This window comes from Sturnus vulgaris, chromosome 5, assembly GCF_052056855.1.
Source record: "Sturnus vulgaris isolate bStuVul1 chromosome 5, bStuVul1.hap1, whole genome shotgun sequence".
Taxonomy (NCBI): domain Eukaryota; kingdom Metazoa; phylum Chordata; class Aves; order Passeriformes; family Sturnidae; genus Sturnus; species Sturnus vulgaris.
The window spans coordinates 1,072,559-1,090,751 of NC_142247.1; the positions used below are offsets into that span (position 1 = coordinate 1,072,559).

Here is an 18,193-nt window from a genome sequence, read left to right on the forward strand (position 1 = left end):
CTGAGTGCAAATGTCCTACACAGCTCACCTGCACCTGCTCACCTGTCTGGGCATTGCTCTGTGCATCAACGATGTCACCTCCGTGCTTTGCTGGGTGAAAAGATTTTGGGCACTTTACAAAATAATAATAATTAAACAAAACAAGTGACACCCTCTGAGAAACCAAATGAGAAGGGATGGTGCTGAAGTGCAAGGGCTTGCTCAGGGCAGCTGGGTTTCTCACTTTGAAATATGGGCTGAGTGAACACTTGTAAATAGAGAAAAAAAATCAGATTCTGAGAACTCTGAGCTTTTGCCATTTGTTTCTTACAGTGCCCCCCATATTTAGCACTTGTATGAAGCACTCTCATATTTCATTGTTTTCTCCTAATGAGACATGAATATGTACAATTTCATGGAATCATTACAGAGCAGAAACCAAGTCCTTTCTGTTAGCAGTTCCAATTATTCTAGCAATATTAAACATTGAAATTTCTTAATCAGACATTTTTAAACGGATCTTGTGATTACATTGTGGAACGAGGCTTTTTCCTTCCTTTGAAGCATCTGGCATCAGCCAGGGTTGGAGCTTTGTAACACACAGGCAGACTAATGGTCTGATATGGCATGGCAGTTTCAGTAATAACTTCCTATAAAGAAATAATTAGGTTTTTATTATTGGAATAAAATCTGGGATACATGAAAAACCTCAAATTAATGAAGTTCTGTTAGAACACAACGCAAAATTTTAACATTAAAAAAAACTTGTTCCTATCGAAAAGCATCATCAAATAAATTGTTTTAACACAATCTTAGGGAAGGGTCCTGCAGTGACAGGACACTGCTGGGACTGAATTATGGCAATAAAGCACTGCAGCTCCTAGAGACAGCCTCAGAAAATGCAGATTAACCCTCTGTGAGGTCTGAAGTGCTCTTTAGCAGTGAAAATGTTGCAAAGGGTTTTATTAGAGGTGGATTTATCTGAAAAATGACTGGGACTATTTTTGAAATTCACTACAGGCTTTCTGAGGTTTATGTGTTTCTGAAGAGAAATGTATTTTCTTTTAAAGGGCTCTGCTCACCACAGGAAAAATTCATAACCAGGTACTTGTTAAATATTTCATTTTACAACCTAATGGTTAGCCTGCAAGAATCTCCAAATCAAAGCCACCATTCAAGCAATTTCAGTATTTGTTTAGTGAAATTTCAATTCTCACCAGCTGCTGCAAACCAGCTCATGTGAGAAAGCCATAATGAATCAAATTGGAGTCAATAAAACGCCCTCAGGCAGCAGACAGATCCTCTAGAATTAACTCAACTTAGGCCATTTTTTATAGAGTGCTTCTCATGAGCTCGAGGGAATATCAGCTTTGGATCTGAAATTCATGGACTTTAAGTTCAAACCGTGTTGTTTGTGGCTATTTGCTTCATGCCAAATCCAAAGACTTTTCTCTTTTTCAAGTGTATCACTTGAATCTCAGCTTGGTTCGAGTAAGCTGCTCGTATTTTAGGCCAGCTTTATGGTTTTTTTTTGTAGATTGAGCTTTGACTGCTTGGTACTCACTGGTGTCTGCAGTATAATGTATATGATATATATGTAGAAAAAAATTTGTATTTGTATGCCATTTGTATTTCTGAAGCCAAGGGCAATCGTTACACAAGGCAAAGCTGGTTTATATAAGACAGAAATAAACCATGGGACTCACTACCCCAGGAAACTGTAGAGAAATAACGTTCAGAAAATGAAAAGCAGGAATGGACATGCACAAGGATAGAAAGCAATATTCAGAATTGTTGCAACTAATGACAGCAGATTTTTCAAAAGATATTGAACAGAATGAAGTGAGGCACAAAGTGCTGGGCTTGGGGGCAGGACAGTACATGAAATTATTTCTATTTCTCACTGGGGGTAGGTGCTTTGTGCTGTAAAAATGTTCATCATGGTGCTAGAGTCAGAGATTTCTGTTCTGACCCACTGTGAACATTCCTACTTTCCTTTAACTTATGGACTGGCCACAAGTTTTGATAAATATCATGAAGAAAATTGAAACTATTAAAGGCACCTTTAATGAAGTCAACACCACTTATCCTTTCATTTCAGGAATAGTTTTGTCAGGCCCAAGCTGTTCCCCTTTTCTCCTCCCGTTAAAAAAGGAACAATAAAATATAAAACCTAAACTGCCACAATGGTCTGTGATTCAGTTTCTTCTGGGGCTGAATAGGAGGCTTGATAGAAAATGTCACTCTGCCTTTGTGTTTCTAAAAATACAACTGCTGTGAATATTCTCACAGGTTTATCTGAGCACAGAAGAGAGAACCACTTAAGAGCAGAATAACATTCACTAATATTAGTGAATATAGCTGCCTTACTCTGGCAGGCCATGAGATGGGAATTGCTTCTGGAGGTTGCTGTGAAGTTTTGAGAACTGCTCGAATGATTTTTCCACGAAGGTGACCACACTGCAGGTTTGCACCACCTGGATGAGATATACCTGTGTTGGGGAAAAAGGAGAGGCAGAGCAGAGAAATGATCAGAGAGGAATAAAAAAAGAAAAAAAAAAAAAAAAGAAAAAGAAGCACAAGAGAATTTATAGGGTGATTTTAACAAAGAAAAACCTTCCTTTAATGTAGTGCCAAGTGCCAGAGAATTCAGTTTGTAATTCATGGTCCTTGCTGCACAGAAAGAGAAACTTGCCTGGGTAGCAAACAACTCAAACTCTGAAAGATCACTGCAGTGTGTGAAAACTAATAGTGCACCATTAAAGCATCATACAGCAGCCTCCAATTTCTATTAGGCTTCCTCATTTTGTGCCATGCTTTCCTTCTGGATGCTTTAATTAGCTCTTGATTTATTTTTCACTATAGGGAACGAACTGCTCTCCTTAATGGCTCCCTGCAAATATCAGGCTGGTGTTTTTGCACCACTATTCATCCCATGATGCTTTTAATGTGGCACAAGCACATCTTCTATAAAGGAAGAGGCAGAGCGTGGAAGTTTTTGAGAGAGTCATTAAAGATCCAGGCAAAGGAGGGCAAGGAACCCGATACCTACAGGGTGTGGCTTTTTGCTGAATCCCAGAATGGTGGCCCTTGCAATTGAGCCCTCAGTGTGCAGCACCATCCACTCCTGGGGGACAGGCTCTGGGGCTGGGGGCTGTGCAGAGCTCCCCACTGACATCTGTGCCAGCGTGTGGATCAGGTTGTTGAGTTTCACAGGGAAGCACTCCAAACTCTCCTTTATTTTCCTGAAGAACGAACAAACAGAAGAGATGCTATTTATTTATGCTTTTTTTTTTTTTTGTTATTTCCACTCCTTGACCTCTCTTTTTATGGATACAAACCCCCCCAAAAAATCCCAAATTCCACAGCCTGCCCCACAAACCCAGCACACACACGCCAGTGAGTGCTGCTGGCTCTGCAGCTCCTCCAGCCCCTGGGCTCTGCTGCTCACTGGAGTGTTTGTTCCACTGCCTGCCTCCAGGATTATCCTGGAGCAGGAGCTGGGTGCCAGCCTTCCTGCAGGCATCAGGGAGCAGCAGAACATTTCCATGTGTGTTCTGAGGAGTCCCAGGGCTGCACAGCACGTGTGCATTTTGCTGAGCAGGAGAGGAGGCACTGCTTATGATTATATTTATTTTTGGTTACACTAACCTCACATGGGCTTACACGTGTTTGCACAGGGCTCTTGGATTTAATTTGTGATTTAGCTGAGCGTGATGTGTTGCTAAATCCTCTACCTAGTTCTTAAAAGCTCTATCCCTGTGGAACTGCTCGAGATGAATTAAAAAAAAAAAAAAAAAAGAGAGAGAAATTTCCTCCTGGTATCTCCCTCCATCTCATCCCTGTGCAAGGGGAGCCAGAACACTCTTTTGATTTCCTGGTTTTGAGATCTCTCATCAGAAAAGACACAATGGATTTAAAAAACCATAGATAAACATGTAGATAGGCACTGCAAATGTGAAAGTGAACTCGACTTGAGAAATAACACTACAAGATAATCACAGGTTTTTGAAGAGTGAGCTGCAGTTTTCATTAGAAAACACCTGCTCCCTTGAATTCAACTGCTAATTGAATGTTTAAGACCTATTCACTTCTGATGGAAATTTTTTTTTTTTGTTTCCCTGCTTCTAGAGCTCTCTGAAGATAACCTATATCTGTTCTGCTGTTATAGAGCAACAAGCCATTAGTTTCAAATTGTATGGCAGCAAATCCTCTCCCTAATAGTCAGGGGCTTGCTGTGCTCTCTTTTTCCTTTTTCTTTTTCCTTTTTCTTTTTCTTTTTTCTTTTTCTTTTTTTTTCTTTTCCTTTTCCTTTTTCTTTTTTTTCCTCCCAATTTTGGACTCTATCTAACTAGGTTACAAGGGCTGACAACACCCTTAACCACCTTCATCAAGCCTTGTTCAAAGCTGAGCAAATGCTTCACCTGTCATTTCAAATTAGATTTTTATTCATGGGTTTCTGTGAGTGGGCTGGAATGTGCAGTGCAATCATTTGAAATCAACTCCATTTATCCCATTAGCCTAATTTCCATGATCTCACTTGCTCTGGCTGAAATCTGTTGCTTCACAGATGGAACCAAACTGGAAAGAATAAGGAATATTCTACCTACAGGCACCTCCCCAGCTCACCTCCCTGAAATTCAGATTTTATTCAAAATAGTGTGTGAATTTATCATACATTAATTAGCCAGAGTAAACTGAGGAAAGATGTACATGTTGTTTTAATGTAATACAAGGAGAGGTACCTCAGAATTGATGTGGTTCATTTATCTCAATTATTAATTACATTCTTCAGAAACAGATACAAACTATTTAACAAATCAAACAAATTAACACCCTGATGTAAAATAAGAAAACAAATCTCATTTCAAAATATTAGTACAAAATCAATTCAGTGATGATTAACCAGGCTGCATCAGAGGTGAACTCTTCCTTTTTAACTCCTGTGTATTTAATTGAATGTGTAATTTAAACACTTCCTAAATCACTGAGACACCAGGTTATGGAATCTGTAACTGGCCATGTTACAGCAGAGCAGTTAGGGAATTTGCCACATTTCTATAAGAGGCACGTTAACTAACACACTGCATTTTTAATTTACATAAAACAGGCCTCAGCCTGTAAATTAATGCTAATTCAGACATCATCACTGCACAGAACTGCCTGACAGCAACAACTATTCCTTCCATGGGTCCATTAGGCTTCTAAAACACTTTTAAAACCCAGATTTAAATCACATACTAATCACATCCTTTAGATCTAAACAGAGCCTTGTGCTGTCACCGTTGCAGATTTTTCCTGGGAGTTTTTTGAAATTATTACATCTAAAATCAAACGAGAACAGAAGCATCAGTTGTTTTCTCCTCCTCCTCTCTGTTTTTGCAGCCCTCTTTGCCAGGATAGAAAACATTAAGCAAACCTCATTACATGTAACCCACACAGAATTCTTTGCTTTTCTGGTGCCACCTGAGAGCATCTCCCCAGCAAGGTGGGACAACCCTGCCTGTGGCTCTCTGCACTTTCTTCCAAGGGCAAGTTGGTCCTTAATTAAAGAAACTCTTTTTTTTCCCCCAAAATCTGGTTCCTGACTGCCTATGGAGCAATGGGGTACATCAAACCCACGTGTCTTCTCTTTTGGAGATTTTTGCAGTTTATTTTTGGCCTGGATTAGTTCAGTGACCCAGTTTATCACATCGTGGTGCCTGACTGATTCCCCTTTCTGCTGGAATTTCTAAAGTTCATCCTGAGGATCAGTGCTGGAAGTTTTTCCATGAACTCTCCCAGATCCCCATACACCTTCTTTTCTCCATAGCCACATTAAGCTTAGCAATAGTTGAGAGAAGTAAGATCATTTTCTTTGTAAAATCCCTTCTCTTGCTTCCTGGCCATTGCCACCTTTGGCTGTGCCCAAATCTGGCTCTGCTCTCACAAAGATGACAAAAAAAACCCCCCAAAACAAACAAAAAACCCAACAACAAAACAAAAAACCCAAAAAAACCCAACCAAACAAAAAAAAAAAAAACCACAAAAAACCCCAAACCAACCAACCAACCAAAAACAAAACAAAAACCCCCAAAACAAAACCCCCCAAAACAAAAAAAACCCAAACCAAACCAAAAAACAAAAACAAAACAAAAAACCCAAAAAACCCCCCAATAAACAAACAAACAAAAAAAAAACAAATTAAAAAAACCCCATAAAACAAACAAACAAACAAAACAATCCTTATTTATTTCAGAGCTCTGGAAGCCCAGGCTGCACAGAAAATGAGTGCCTGATGGTCTAGAGATAGCTAAACTAAGTGAACAGTACAAAAGCACTCAAAGCTCAGGTTAATCAGAATAAAACAGGAAAGTGTCATTAACTAGAGTAATATTAGCAGTGAATCCAAATGGTGCCAACACAGTTTTCAGAGAGAAAAATGCTATTTTCCACATGACAATAACTGTTTACCATGCAGATTGGTGCCTGACCTAGTTGTCAGAAAAAGAAAGTTAAATATCTGGCATTATTGGAAAGTAATGACTTTCTGCTTTCCACCTGCTGAATTGACTTTGAATTTCAGATTTGGCTTTGGTCTTTCTACAGAGCTGTCAAATTACAGTATCAGGTAAAACATGAACAGACTGCCTGGCTGCTTGTGAAAAAGGAGATGGGTGAAAAGTTTTGATTAATGTTTTCAGGAATGACTAGGGGCAGTTTTTGCCAGTTTAGTTTTAGGAAACAGCCATTCCTTGTGGGAATTCCTTATTCTGAGTGCTTAGATTTTTAAGGACACACCAGCCTTTATACACAGCACATACAACCATTATTATGGACTAATTATTAAGATTTTAATCTTGGTAGATATTTATCTTTCTCCATGGTATCCTGCTTCTCATTTCCATCTAGGCCTGAAAATCACTTAGAGTATAATGGGCAAAATTTATTTTCATGGGATTCTCAGATGTTAATGAGCAGTGTTTCATTTATATTCCACATTTCCATCCATGAATTTACCAAGCCCCATTTTCAGATAAGTTGAGTAGTATGCCCCCATATTAATAGAGTTTTCCAGACTATTACTGCTTTTAGCAACAGACCTTTTATAATATGAATTCCTCAAAAAACCATGAATTCAAGGAGGAAGTCTGCCTCCTGTTCACACATACACCACAATCTTTACAAACGACTTGAATATCACTGAAATCAAATTTAATGTTGTAGTTTGGTTCATTCCCTGTCAGATGCCACCAGCTTTCACTGTGTTTCACCTGTTTGGGAAATTTCTTGCTGAAATATCCTCAGCCATCTAAAAAAAAAGAGATTGGCTGATCAGTTTGAGCTCAGCAGTTTTTAAAGGAATTTTTGTGGATTATCCTGCTGGCATTTGTGGTTTGGAGTGGATAGGTTTGACCTGGGCAATGACAGGTACCTAAAAAATGAGTTCATTAATAAATAAACAAAGCACCCTGTGCCAGGCTGCTGAGGATGTGCAATGTGCAATTGGCAGATCCAGCCTGCATCTCTTATTCATGGCTTTCCATGAGTGGGTCAGATTGCACACTGCAATCAATTGAAATCAACTCCATTCATTGCATTAGGCTAACTTAAAACCAATTTTAAATATACATCCCTGTGCAGGCACCTTCAAAATGTCAGGCAGCCTGCCACACCATGCTGACATTTGAAGACATCTGCAGAAAACCATAGAGGAAATTGATATGCAGAGGAAAGATGGGTTTCCAGTTTCTGATAAAACCGTGCTGGGGAAGAGGGAAGGAGGGAGGGGTGGTGTGGACACACACGTTTACAGAGCTGGGGAATTCCAGCTTGGGAATTCTCTCCAGGCCTGGATTTCTCCTGACTCTCAGCTCCATTCCCAGGCTGACAAGCTGACTGCAGCTTCAGTTAGGGAGGAGTCTCCCAGGGTGACAACACGGTGACAAACAGAGTGGAATTCATCACCAACATTAACCCCTGGTGTCTTTCCCGTGGGACACATCCTGAGGTGCTGTCCCAAGGATGTTTTTCCCAATTGTCCCATGAGCTCCTGTCCTGTCCTGGCTGCACTAACACACTTTAAATCCGGGCTGGCTGTACAATAAATTGGCCTTTTTTCCCAAAGAGCTCCGTGTGTGCTGCTGCCCTTTCCCTCTCTCTGCAGGGCAGTGACCACAGGGTGGGGATCAAATTGAGTTTCAGGGATCAAACGGAGTTCAGGGCAGCTGCTGGGGAGACAAGGATGTTTCATTTGGCAGGAGGAGGTGCAGGGGGCTGAGGAGCAGACACAGGAACTCTTGTTTGCCTCTGGGCTGGGGCACTGTGGATGCTCCATGTGAGGGGCTGAGCCCTGGGGGACACACGAGTGACACAAGTGACACCACAGCCTGCTGCACGTGCCTTACAGCCAAAGGACACCCCAGCAATTCAGCAAAACACAGAATGCTCTGTGAGCCTGCAAGGGGTCAGGGCTCCCCCAGCCCAAAGCCCAGCACAATTGTTCTGCTGGCCCAAAGAGGGGATGGCAAAGAACAAATTAACATCTCCTGCCAGGAGCATCCTGACATCATTCAGCATCTCGTGGTGTTTCTAAACAACACCAGGGCCAATGTCAGCCTTATTGCTAAAACCAACTCAGAAAATTGCTAAAAGCAACCCATTCCTAGAGAAATACAGAGGAATATTGTTCTGTTCTCACTGCAGAAGATTGGGATTTTCAGCAGACACATTATATGATTGAATCGGAAAGATTACAATAACCACCTTGTACTTAGAACAAGAAACAACTTTCTGTTGGCAGAGTTTAACATTCCAATGACCACACTCCTTGCCTAGAAAAGAGCTTTTAAAAAACAATGAAGTGTTTTTGGAAAAAAATATAGAGAAAAACGAGCTACAAATTGTGAGGGATTTGAGAACTACTAGAAGTTGTGCTAATAATCAGAACTTCCAATTTCCTTGTCCTTCTTGAAAAACAGATACAGGAATAAGCCAGAGATTGACCATGAAGTCTGTAACTGGATTTTTTTGTCATATCATTATTTTTTATAACAAGGGGATAAGGAATAAAGATGATGTAGGCAACACAAAGCTCACAAAAATCTTAATATATTTCCATTCCTAAAGCCAGGTTGGAAAGTGTTTTTACAGGCAGTCTCTGCATGGATCAGGCCATCCCAAAGTCTTTATTTTGAAAAGTGCCTGCATACAATTTCCAGAAGTTAAAATCCTACTAGACATGAGGCCTGATATTACCCCCATGTTCAAACATGTTGAAATGTTAAAGCATTTTTTTTTTGAGTTAACAGAAATAATGTTCAAATGAATAGAAATTAGAATGAAGTAGAAAAGAAGCATCAAGAGAAATGAGATCCATGGAAATTCATGAACGAATGTAAAGGGATTTTCTTCTTGAAAATGATCATATATAATACAAACATATCCTAAGAATATTAATTAATAAAATATGCACTCTAGCAATATCTCTCTTTTCTATGTGATGTAATGATGGAAAAAAACAAAGCTTCAGCATTTTGAAGGAAATTGGAACAATAGCTCTGAAGTTCACAGAATGCATTTTAGGAGAAAATGCACTTTCAAGTTAAGAGCAGAGCCCACAGCAGAGATACTTTGTAGGTGTGCAGGAACTGAGTGGAATTTCCTTCATTTCCTTCACACCATCCCTAACAAGAAAGGCCAATGTGGCCCCTGAGTCCTGCCTTTAGTCTCTGTGAGCTGCATTTCCTAAGCCTAACACAAACCTCTACCAGGCCACCGAGCACAGCAGCTCTTCCAAAGCATGCAATTTGCACTCTGAAGACTCAGATTTTCCTGCTTGTTTTCTATGTCCCAGCCCATTTTCACTAACTCAATAAATTGGGTGTTTCACCCAGGAGAGACAGACACAACCACCTGAACTATTTGACAGAATCAAGACTTTTGCAGTTTAACTAGAAACTTTTTGAAGTGGCAATATAAGTCTGCAATTTGGGAATATGTGAAATTTTAAAGGAAAGGATAAGGTAGGAGTTGATGGTAAATGTGAAGCTGTAAAATTTTAAAATATAATGATTTTGCTAAGGGGCAGGAGTGAAAGCATATTAAAAAAAACCCCAAGTGTTACAGGAAAAGGAACTCAGTGCTGTGCTGTGTGTAAAGTCATGGAACAATAGTTTGGTTTGACAAGTTCTTCTCTCTTTTTTTTTTTTTTTTTTTTTTCAAAGGTCACCCTTTAAGTCTCTGGGTCTCTGCCCCAGCATTCTCCAAATTTGCTGCCTTGGTTTCCTCAGACTGTGGCAGATTTTAGTACATGGAAATGAGACACAGAAACAGCACACTTCTAATTTCCCAAAACTTTCATGAGGTCAGAGAAGTCTGAGTTGTTTTCCCATGTGCAGAGGGTGCCCAGGGAGTACAAATTCAGAGTCCTTGGGAAAGGATGCTGCTGCTCAGGGCACGCTCTGGCAGGGAGATTTTTGCCTCCTGCTGTGCCTGGAATTGCAGAGTGGGGCTCCAGTTCCACATAAGGCTCCACTCATTCCATCCACATCCCACATCGTCACACCAACAGCTGGAATGATATCTGAAACATCAGCACTGGGGGGCTTGCAGTGACTTTGTGCACATCAGCTGCAGCTCCTCCTCATTAATCCCCAGCAATTACCACGAACAGGTGAAAGGTTTCATTATCCTGACACAAATGAAGCTGTAAATGTACCTGTATTCACACACAAGGCTTTTCTGTGACTGATCTGGTAATTGTTGAAAAGCAAGAGCCAGACTGTTTGCAGATGGAGAAACGATGGCTAGAAGGTCAAAAGAGGAAGAGAAAAAGGAGTAAAATGCAGAAATTGAAGGCTCTCACTCAGACTATTAACAGCTTGAACATCTTTAAGCAGTCCAAATCTGTTTGCATGGAGCTGCTGCATTTAAAAGCAGAGAGAAAACATTAAATACAAATCAGGGTGCTTTCACCATGAAAGGCTAAGAAATCTCCAGCCACTGACTTGTTATGAGTGTGCCACAAATGCACAACTGCTTCTTCCAGAAATGTGAGGAAATTGGTTATAACATGCATGAAGAAAGACTTCTTAGAAGTAAACATGTGAAGACAAATTATCTTTTTGTGTAATTTCCCTGATTAAGCTTCTTAACCTGAGAGAAAAAAATTGCTTCATGCCTGAAGAGGACAAGGTTTCTAGATTATTATTCTGGTTTTACCTTGTAAAGTAGCTTGTAGCCTGCAGCTCTGAGTCCTGAGGACGGAGGTTATCATACACATATTTCAGATCCTGGAGGCTGCTCAGCTCAGGCAATCCTGCATGCAGCATCTACATGGAAAGCAACATTAGATCATTAGTCCACTGTTCTACTGAAAAGAAATTTCAATTAAATAGGCCTAAGTGAGAGAAGAAAGGTTTTTACACCGAAACATCTTGTAAAACAGTTTTGCTGATCTGAAAAGTGGCTCTGATGCTAGAGCAATGCCTGGAATAATAAAATGAATATATTGCATTGTAAACTTTCACACTGAGGCACCTGGAAGAGGCATGGGTCAGAATCAACGACCCATTTTAGTTATTTATTTTCTCTTCAGAGATGCCATAACCTCGAAGTGTGCATTGCTAAGCCTCCTTCAGATCCTTCTAATGGTGATGAAGGGAAGGTGACCAAATTCAGCCACCTGAGCAGTAGGAACCACATTTCTGTTTTGCTCCCAGTGCTGTCCTAGCCCTAATTCAATTGAACCCAACATCAGCCTCTCATCTGTAACTCCTGGCTCCTCCTGCAAAGGGAGCACAGCTTCCCTCCGAGGAGGAGAAAAATTCCTTCAGACCCTGATGGATGCAGGAGCCCCGGGGTGGGGCTGAGAGCTGCAGGGACAGAGCTGCTCCAGCTGGGCAGCCAGAAGAAATTCAAACCCCGAATGGGGCCAATATTCCCCTTGCAAAGTCAACACTCGAGGAGGTGAAGCAGCTCCGTGTGTCCAATTGCCCATGCAGCTCTCTCCAGGCATTTTCAAATGGCAACAACAACATTTCCTCACTTCTAAACCTACTGATTTTGCTCAGCAATCGCAGCAAGTTAGGAGTGATGCTTTTTTTGTGTGTGTGTGTGTGTGTAATGTAGAAAAAACCATCACTCCTTCAGATGGAAATGTATGGGAATTTGCAGTCACTGCTGGGTATTCTCCACTGATATTTATGTCTAGCTCAGACAGAAAGACCCACTGAGTTTTTCAAGCAACAGCAAAGAAAAAAGGAAGCACTGATTTTATTTTAGGATTATTCCTTCAAACATTCTCAGCATTTGTACATTGAGTTTTGGCATTATGAAGAAAATCTTCCTCAGCCCCATTCCCAGCTGCCACTGGACAGTCAGGTTGCTGTCCTGATGGAATTTTGGCTGGCAAGGAACAGAGAAGCAGAAAGCTCAAAGAGGTGAATTAAAGGGGGTTGACAGCAGGGATAATAACAATATTCAGCACTGAAGGACACACAGTGCTATTTATCAATATACCTTCAACCCATTTAGAAAAGATGATAACAACTCCTCCTCCCTTTGGATTTAAAAAAACCCAAAAACCAAAAAACCAACAAAAACAAACAAAGAAACAACAACAAAAACAGAAAAAAGGGGGGAAAAAAAGGGGTTGTTACAAATAAATATTTACCTTGCCCTTCACCAGAGCAGGGAGTGATAACTTTATATCTCCTTTAATAACTTTCTATATGAAAAAAAATAAAATTTATTACAGTGGAGTTTGCATTTCTTTGAAGCAGTCAGAAGGTGTCTGTGTCCTACCCACCACCCCCTTTATGAGAGTTCACATGGAATTTTCAGTGAGGGCAGAGCTGATGAACTGCAGGCAGCTGAACTCTGCTGAACTCTGAATTCACAGCAGACTCGTGGGGCTCCCACACGTTTCTGCTTTTGAAAATTTTGGAAACTTCATGGATTATTTCTTATTCCCAGTAGCAAATGTCAGGACAGTTTTAGAGAGATGTTGCTCACCACCAAGAAATAATATTAATTCCCAAACTGGGCCAAAACTCCTTCAATTTGTTCATAATCCTGTTTTGTAGAAACCACTAATTGTCACTGATCACCCAGGGCACAATTTACTATTCTGTGAATATTCTGTGCATTCAGTGTCATATTCTGCAAAGTGTTCTTTTTTTTTCAGAAAGTCTTTTTTTCCCCCTTTTTCTTATTTTTTAACTATGTTTTACAAACAGAATCACAGAATCACAGAATGTGGGAGTAGAATTAAAGATTAATGATGCAGGTTTCCAAACAGTGAGAGAAATCTTTAGACTTTCACTGATACAAACAAGCAGGGATTAGTTAATCTTATCCCTCCATGATGACATCTGAAATTCTGTATGGAAATGAATTCAAAGTGGAACTTCACAGTCTACTTTTTTTTCCCCCCAAACTGGTCTTGTTTGTTTAATTCCTTTTGTCTGTGGGCTGTGAGTGTGCTGCCAGTTATTTTTCAATTTTGAAGTGCAACACCACGGACTGAGCTGCAGCCACTGACAAATATTGAGACATGTCTGGATGCTGACTTGGAGCTCAGCTCTATTAGCTCTGCTACAAGATCAGCAGAAACCAGAGATGCAGCATGTCCTGAGTACAGACAAACTGAGTTTGGCCAGGCTTAGGAAAGACAAAAAATTACTCTCCTTTGTGTTTTTAATCTCAACTCCGATATAAACTCTATAAATAAAAATAAAAAACAAAACAAACAGCTTTTGACCTGAGGCAGTGGAGAAAGCTTCCAGAATTGGGTAAGGGAACTAGGATCACGGGTGTTTAATTTGGATAGAAGTGTGTAACATCACATGGTAGAAAACTTGGAATTTAAGGGTTTAGAGCATAGCAAAAAAAAGCAAGATGATGAATTTGGGGTGGAGGTTTTGCCTTTCTTCTTCACCTGCTTCTTCATGAGTCTGGGTGGACTTTTGTAATTAAATAGAAATTTCTGCATTGTGGGTCAAAAATGGTTAGTTATTAAGTTCAAAGTAGAAATAATTTAAGTGCTCTTAATTGGACAATTTGGCCTTAAAAGGCTTTGTGAAGAATGCAATATGGCTCAATTTTTAGCTTATTAACTAAAAGTACTATAAAACTCACTGTAATATAGATAAGAATTAATAAACATCTAAATGCAAATCAAAAATACCGTCTCTCAAACATTTAAACCCAACTCTAGCAAAAAAAAAAAAAAAAAAAAAAAAAAAAAATCCAAACCCCCACAATACTTCACTCTGCACTGCTTCCAGAGGAAATTTGTGCTTTTTGATGGAAATGCAGTTTTGCTGCACCTTGGTGGCCACGAAGCAGCAAGTTCAAGAAATCTGGAGCAACCCTTCCTGCTGCAGGTCAGGGAATCTCTCCCTGAACTCCTGCATTAATCCACGCATGGACCAGCTGGAAGAGGCAAGGGAGAGGAATTCCTTCATTTCTGTCACCTTCCCCCAGTGCACAAGCTGGAGATGATAAAGCATTGTGCTCACTGAGCAGCTCTGTTTATAAAAGGCCACCTCGGATTTTTTTTTTTTTTCATGCACACATCACTCCCTTATAGGTCATGGGGCCCTGCATACGAATTTTGGATTGATATCTTAGCCAAGCATCTCAGTAAATATTAATTAATGTCATATTCTCGTTGTATCCATGCAGGGGGAAAATCATTAACCTTTCCCCCACAAGTAAATAGAGGCATAAATCAGACATGGAATTTGCACATGAATCAGTAGGAATACTTAAGAATAAAAACTCCTAGAGGCCTTAAAAATCTACACAAAAGAACTAAAAAACCCTGTGTCAGTATGGGCACTGCTCTTTCTTTTCTGTGTTTGCCATCCCAAGAAATGACAGTGGAAATGTGCCAGCCCCTCCTAAAGGCACCAGTGCAGAGCAGGGCTGCTCAGGAACTGCCAGATCACCCACCCTGTGAAATATTCAGCTTAATTTGTCCTGTAAATGTGAACAGAAGGGTAAATGAACACCTAGAAATAGGGCTGACTGAAATTCCTGAATGCAAAACTTGTACTCAGCTTCTTTCGCAGTTTTCTGCTGTTTTGTTAAAAAAAAAAAAAAAAAAAGTATTATGAAATGGAAAACCACCAAGCAGCTTGGCTTTCCTTTTCTCAGAAATTGGTTCTGAGTGGACAGGAAGAGCAGCACCAACATTTTCAGCTCTGCACCTGAGACCTGTTGAGATCATGGTGCAGCAAAAAAGGGAACAGAACCCCAGAGAAAACTGATTTTTGGTTTCACCCTCGAGCTCCTTACCATCTCCAGCAGGTTCAGGAGGAGCTGGCTGTGTTTCCTGACTATGTTATAAGCTCGACAACAAAGCTCCACAAACTCCTGGAAACGCTGGGGGTTTTTCCCACCCTCTGTTATGAAATATTCCATCTCCGATGTGAAGATGAAGGGAGCTCTGTCCCTGCAAAAGAGAGCAATTACCTGAGAAATTCCATCCAAAACAGCTCATCATGCAAGACAATATTTCACATTATTCACATTTTCAGTGTTTTCCCATGTTGATTTCTTTTATTTCACCTCTCCCTTTTTCAGTGTGGAAATCTCTATTGCTCTGGTGTCACTGACTGGCTGGGACAGAGACGGGTCTGACAGCAAGAATTTCTGAAAGAGAAATCTGAACAAGTGCTTTCTTCTGGCTCTCTTTGCTTTTCTTTTTAAACCCTCGTTGCTTTAATTCCTTGACTCCATCCTGAAAGTGAATCTGGAAACAAGCTGTCTGTTGGCAGTGAAATATTTAAAAGTTGTTCTCAAAGAGGGTGGGTTAAATATCGACTCCCTACTGGGCAAGAAGGGAATTTAAGAGAAAACCCTACACCTCCACAATCCAACAACAACAAGAAAACTCCAAGATCCGATGCTATCATTACATACAAACCATTCTGAAGAGATGTTTTGACTCAAGTTAAAAGGGAATAGAAATGATTGTCTTGTTTCCTGCACAGTTACTCTGTGTTCAGCCTTGGTGCACAATCTGAAAACATGGCTTGCCTTTTTTTTTTTCCTGATCACCAGCATGGTTTGGTGGCTATGGCATGCTACTGCAGAAGAAAACAGATTAGAAAGGTTTCTCCTAACAATCCTATCATTCAACAGCTCCAGCAAGGGCTGATAAATTCATCCTCACACAGAAAAACCGACTGCATTTAGCATTTCCTCATCATCACAACTGTGTACACACAGCCACGTAAACAGATTAGAGGGCTCTATTCCAAGGCAATACACAGCGTGTTAACCCTTCATTCAAAATAAATTTCAATAAACTCGGTGTTCTTGGTCAGTTCAAATGCAGAAATAAATCTCAGGATGTTTATTTCTTGCTAAAACCTCAAACATGGGCTGAGTCAACCCATTGCTTCCTGATGGATTCATAAATGAGACAGATGAGCTTCCCTGGGAGTTCTCCTCATCCTCCCAGAAAAGTGCCTGCCTTCCATCACTGCAGAAAGAAAAACAAGTTGTCATAGGTTTATATACAGATTATAGGCTACAGCTGGAAGTTTAAGTCACAATAAATGCTCAGGTGGCCTTCCCACTTTTATGTTTGGAAAAGCTCCCATGGCAGCTGACTTTGAATCTCCCTTGGTTGTTTTTCACCTCCAAGCAGTCCAGGCCACTAAGGTGGTTTTTTTTAAAAAAAAAAAAATTATTCAATTCAGCAAAGTACTACTGGAAATGATGAAGGTCCACAGTAAAAATTCTTTCCCTCCACATTTTTCTGTGTGATGTAAGATGTGAGTGCACGTTCAGAGGGTTATATTAAAGAGTTATATTATTGTAGTTTTGTGCTGTAGATCCCAAAGAACTACAAATCTGTGTCTATTATTGATTCCTCAGAGTTCAGGTTTTCCCAGAAACGTCTTTCACTCGTTCATTCATTTGTCTTTTATCTTATTTTTTATCAGTGGTATTTAAAATAGACACGAAGTGTTAAATAAATTAATACAATTAGAATAATGAAATTCAATTTGTTGAAGCCCATAGGAAAGAGAGAGAGATAGAGAAAATTATCAATGTTCACATCTCGATGTGCATGTGGCTAGAGGGCCAATGAAAATCCTGATTTGAAAGCATTTTAGCATCTCAAGAATGTCTAAACCCCAAATTTGTTCCTGGGCTAACATATTCCAAGTCAAAAGTTACCTCTATAAATATGATGCATTTCGTTCAAAATTCATATTTGATTTCTGATGTCCAACTGCATCAAGGGACAGAATCACACCATGAAAACACAGCCCTTTCTGAGCTAGTGCAAGTCTCCCACATTGAGCTACTTGAGCTGAAAATAGATCCTGCAATCAGAAATTACTTTACTGGAAGAAATATGATGTTTAACATTGCTGGGTTGGGCTGTGGGCCAACTTCCCCTTAATGTAATGACTGCAACATTTGTCATTTCTCTTACTGCTGTTCCTAAAGGATTCTGGGTGAACACACAACTGATATTTTAATATTTACATTATTTATTGATTCGTTTTACTTGTGGCATGACTGAGAACGCTTTTAAAAGGTTCTTAAATTTCTCAGTATCTTTTGTGAATACGTTCTGGGGCTTTAGGCCAGTCCTCCCTTGTCAACATACAAAATATGATCTAGGAATTCGATTTCTCCTGCTCTGTTTAAGGTCTTTGGATATCAGAGCCTCTCCCACAAGGTAAACCCTGCAATCCCTGGATGCTGAACCTGGCTGTTCACAAAGGGAACATTTTGCAATGTAAATTAAAAAAAAAAAACAAAACCAAAACCAGCAAAAAACAAACAAAAAACAAAAAACCCAACCAAATAAAAAACCACACAAAAGTAAAAAAAACCCAACCAACCAAAAAAAAAAAAAAATCAACAAACAAACAAAAAAAAACCCAGAAAATCAACACCAAAACAAAACAAAACAACCTCACATAAAGCCAACTGAGAATATGGGAAACAAGACCCACTAGAAGGACCAGCAGGGCCATTTCTCACAATAGAATTATAAAATAAAGTTTCAGTGGGAAGAGATGCTTGCTCCCTGAACAGAACTTCAAGGATTCTGAAAAACCAATTGACAGGAGGAGTGTCTGTGCATTGATATAAAATGTTCTTGCTGCTTTCACAAACTCCTTTGGATAATAATCAACTAGAAGGGAGTTTTGGTTTGAAAGACAGGGCTCTGCTAGGGAAAGCAAAGCAGGGCCTT

General features: G+C 40.0%; 1 protein-coding gene across 2 annotated transcripts in view; it reads right to left on the minus strand.

The window, feature by feature from the left end:
- Window positions 1-18,193, minus strand: part of PIK3C2G (phosphatidylinositol-4-phosphate 3-kinase catalytic subunit type 2 gamma) — a 187,720-nt gene that overhangs the window by 38,661 nt on the left and 130,866 nt on the right. For both annotated transcript variants that reach the window (XM_088164523.1, XM_088164524.1), the window contains exons 25-28: window positions 15,265-15,421; window positions 11,182-11,291; window positions 3,032-3,224; window positions 2,350-2,471 (exon numbers count right to left, since the gene is read on the minus strand). In XM_088164523.1, coding sequence (XP_088020649.1) covers window positions 2,350-2,471; window positions 3,032-3,224; window positions 11,182-11,291; window positions 15,265-15,421 — 582 coding nt within the window. The remainder of the gene's footprint in view (window positions 1-2,349; window positions 2,472-3,031; window positions 3,225-11,181; window positions 11,292-15,264; window positions 15,422-18,193) is intronic.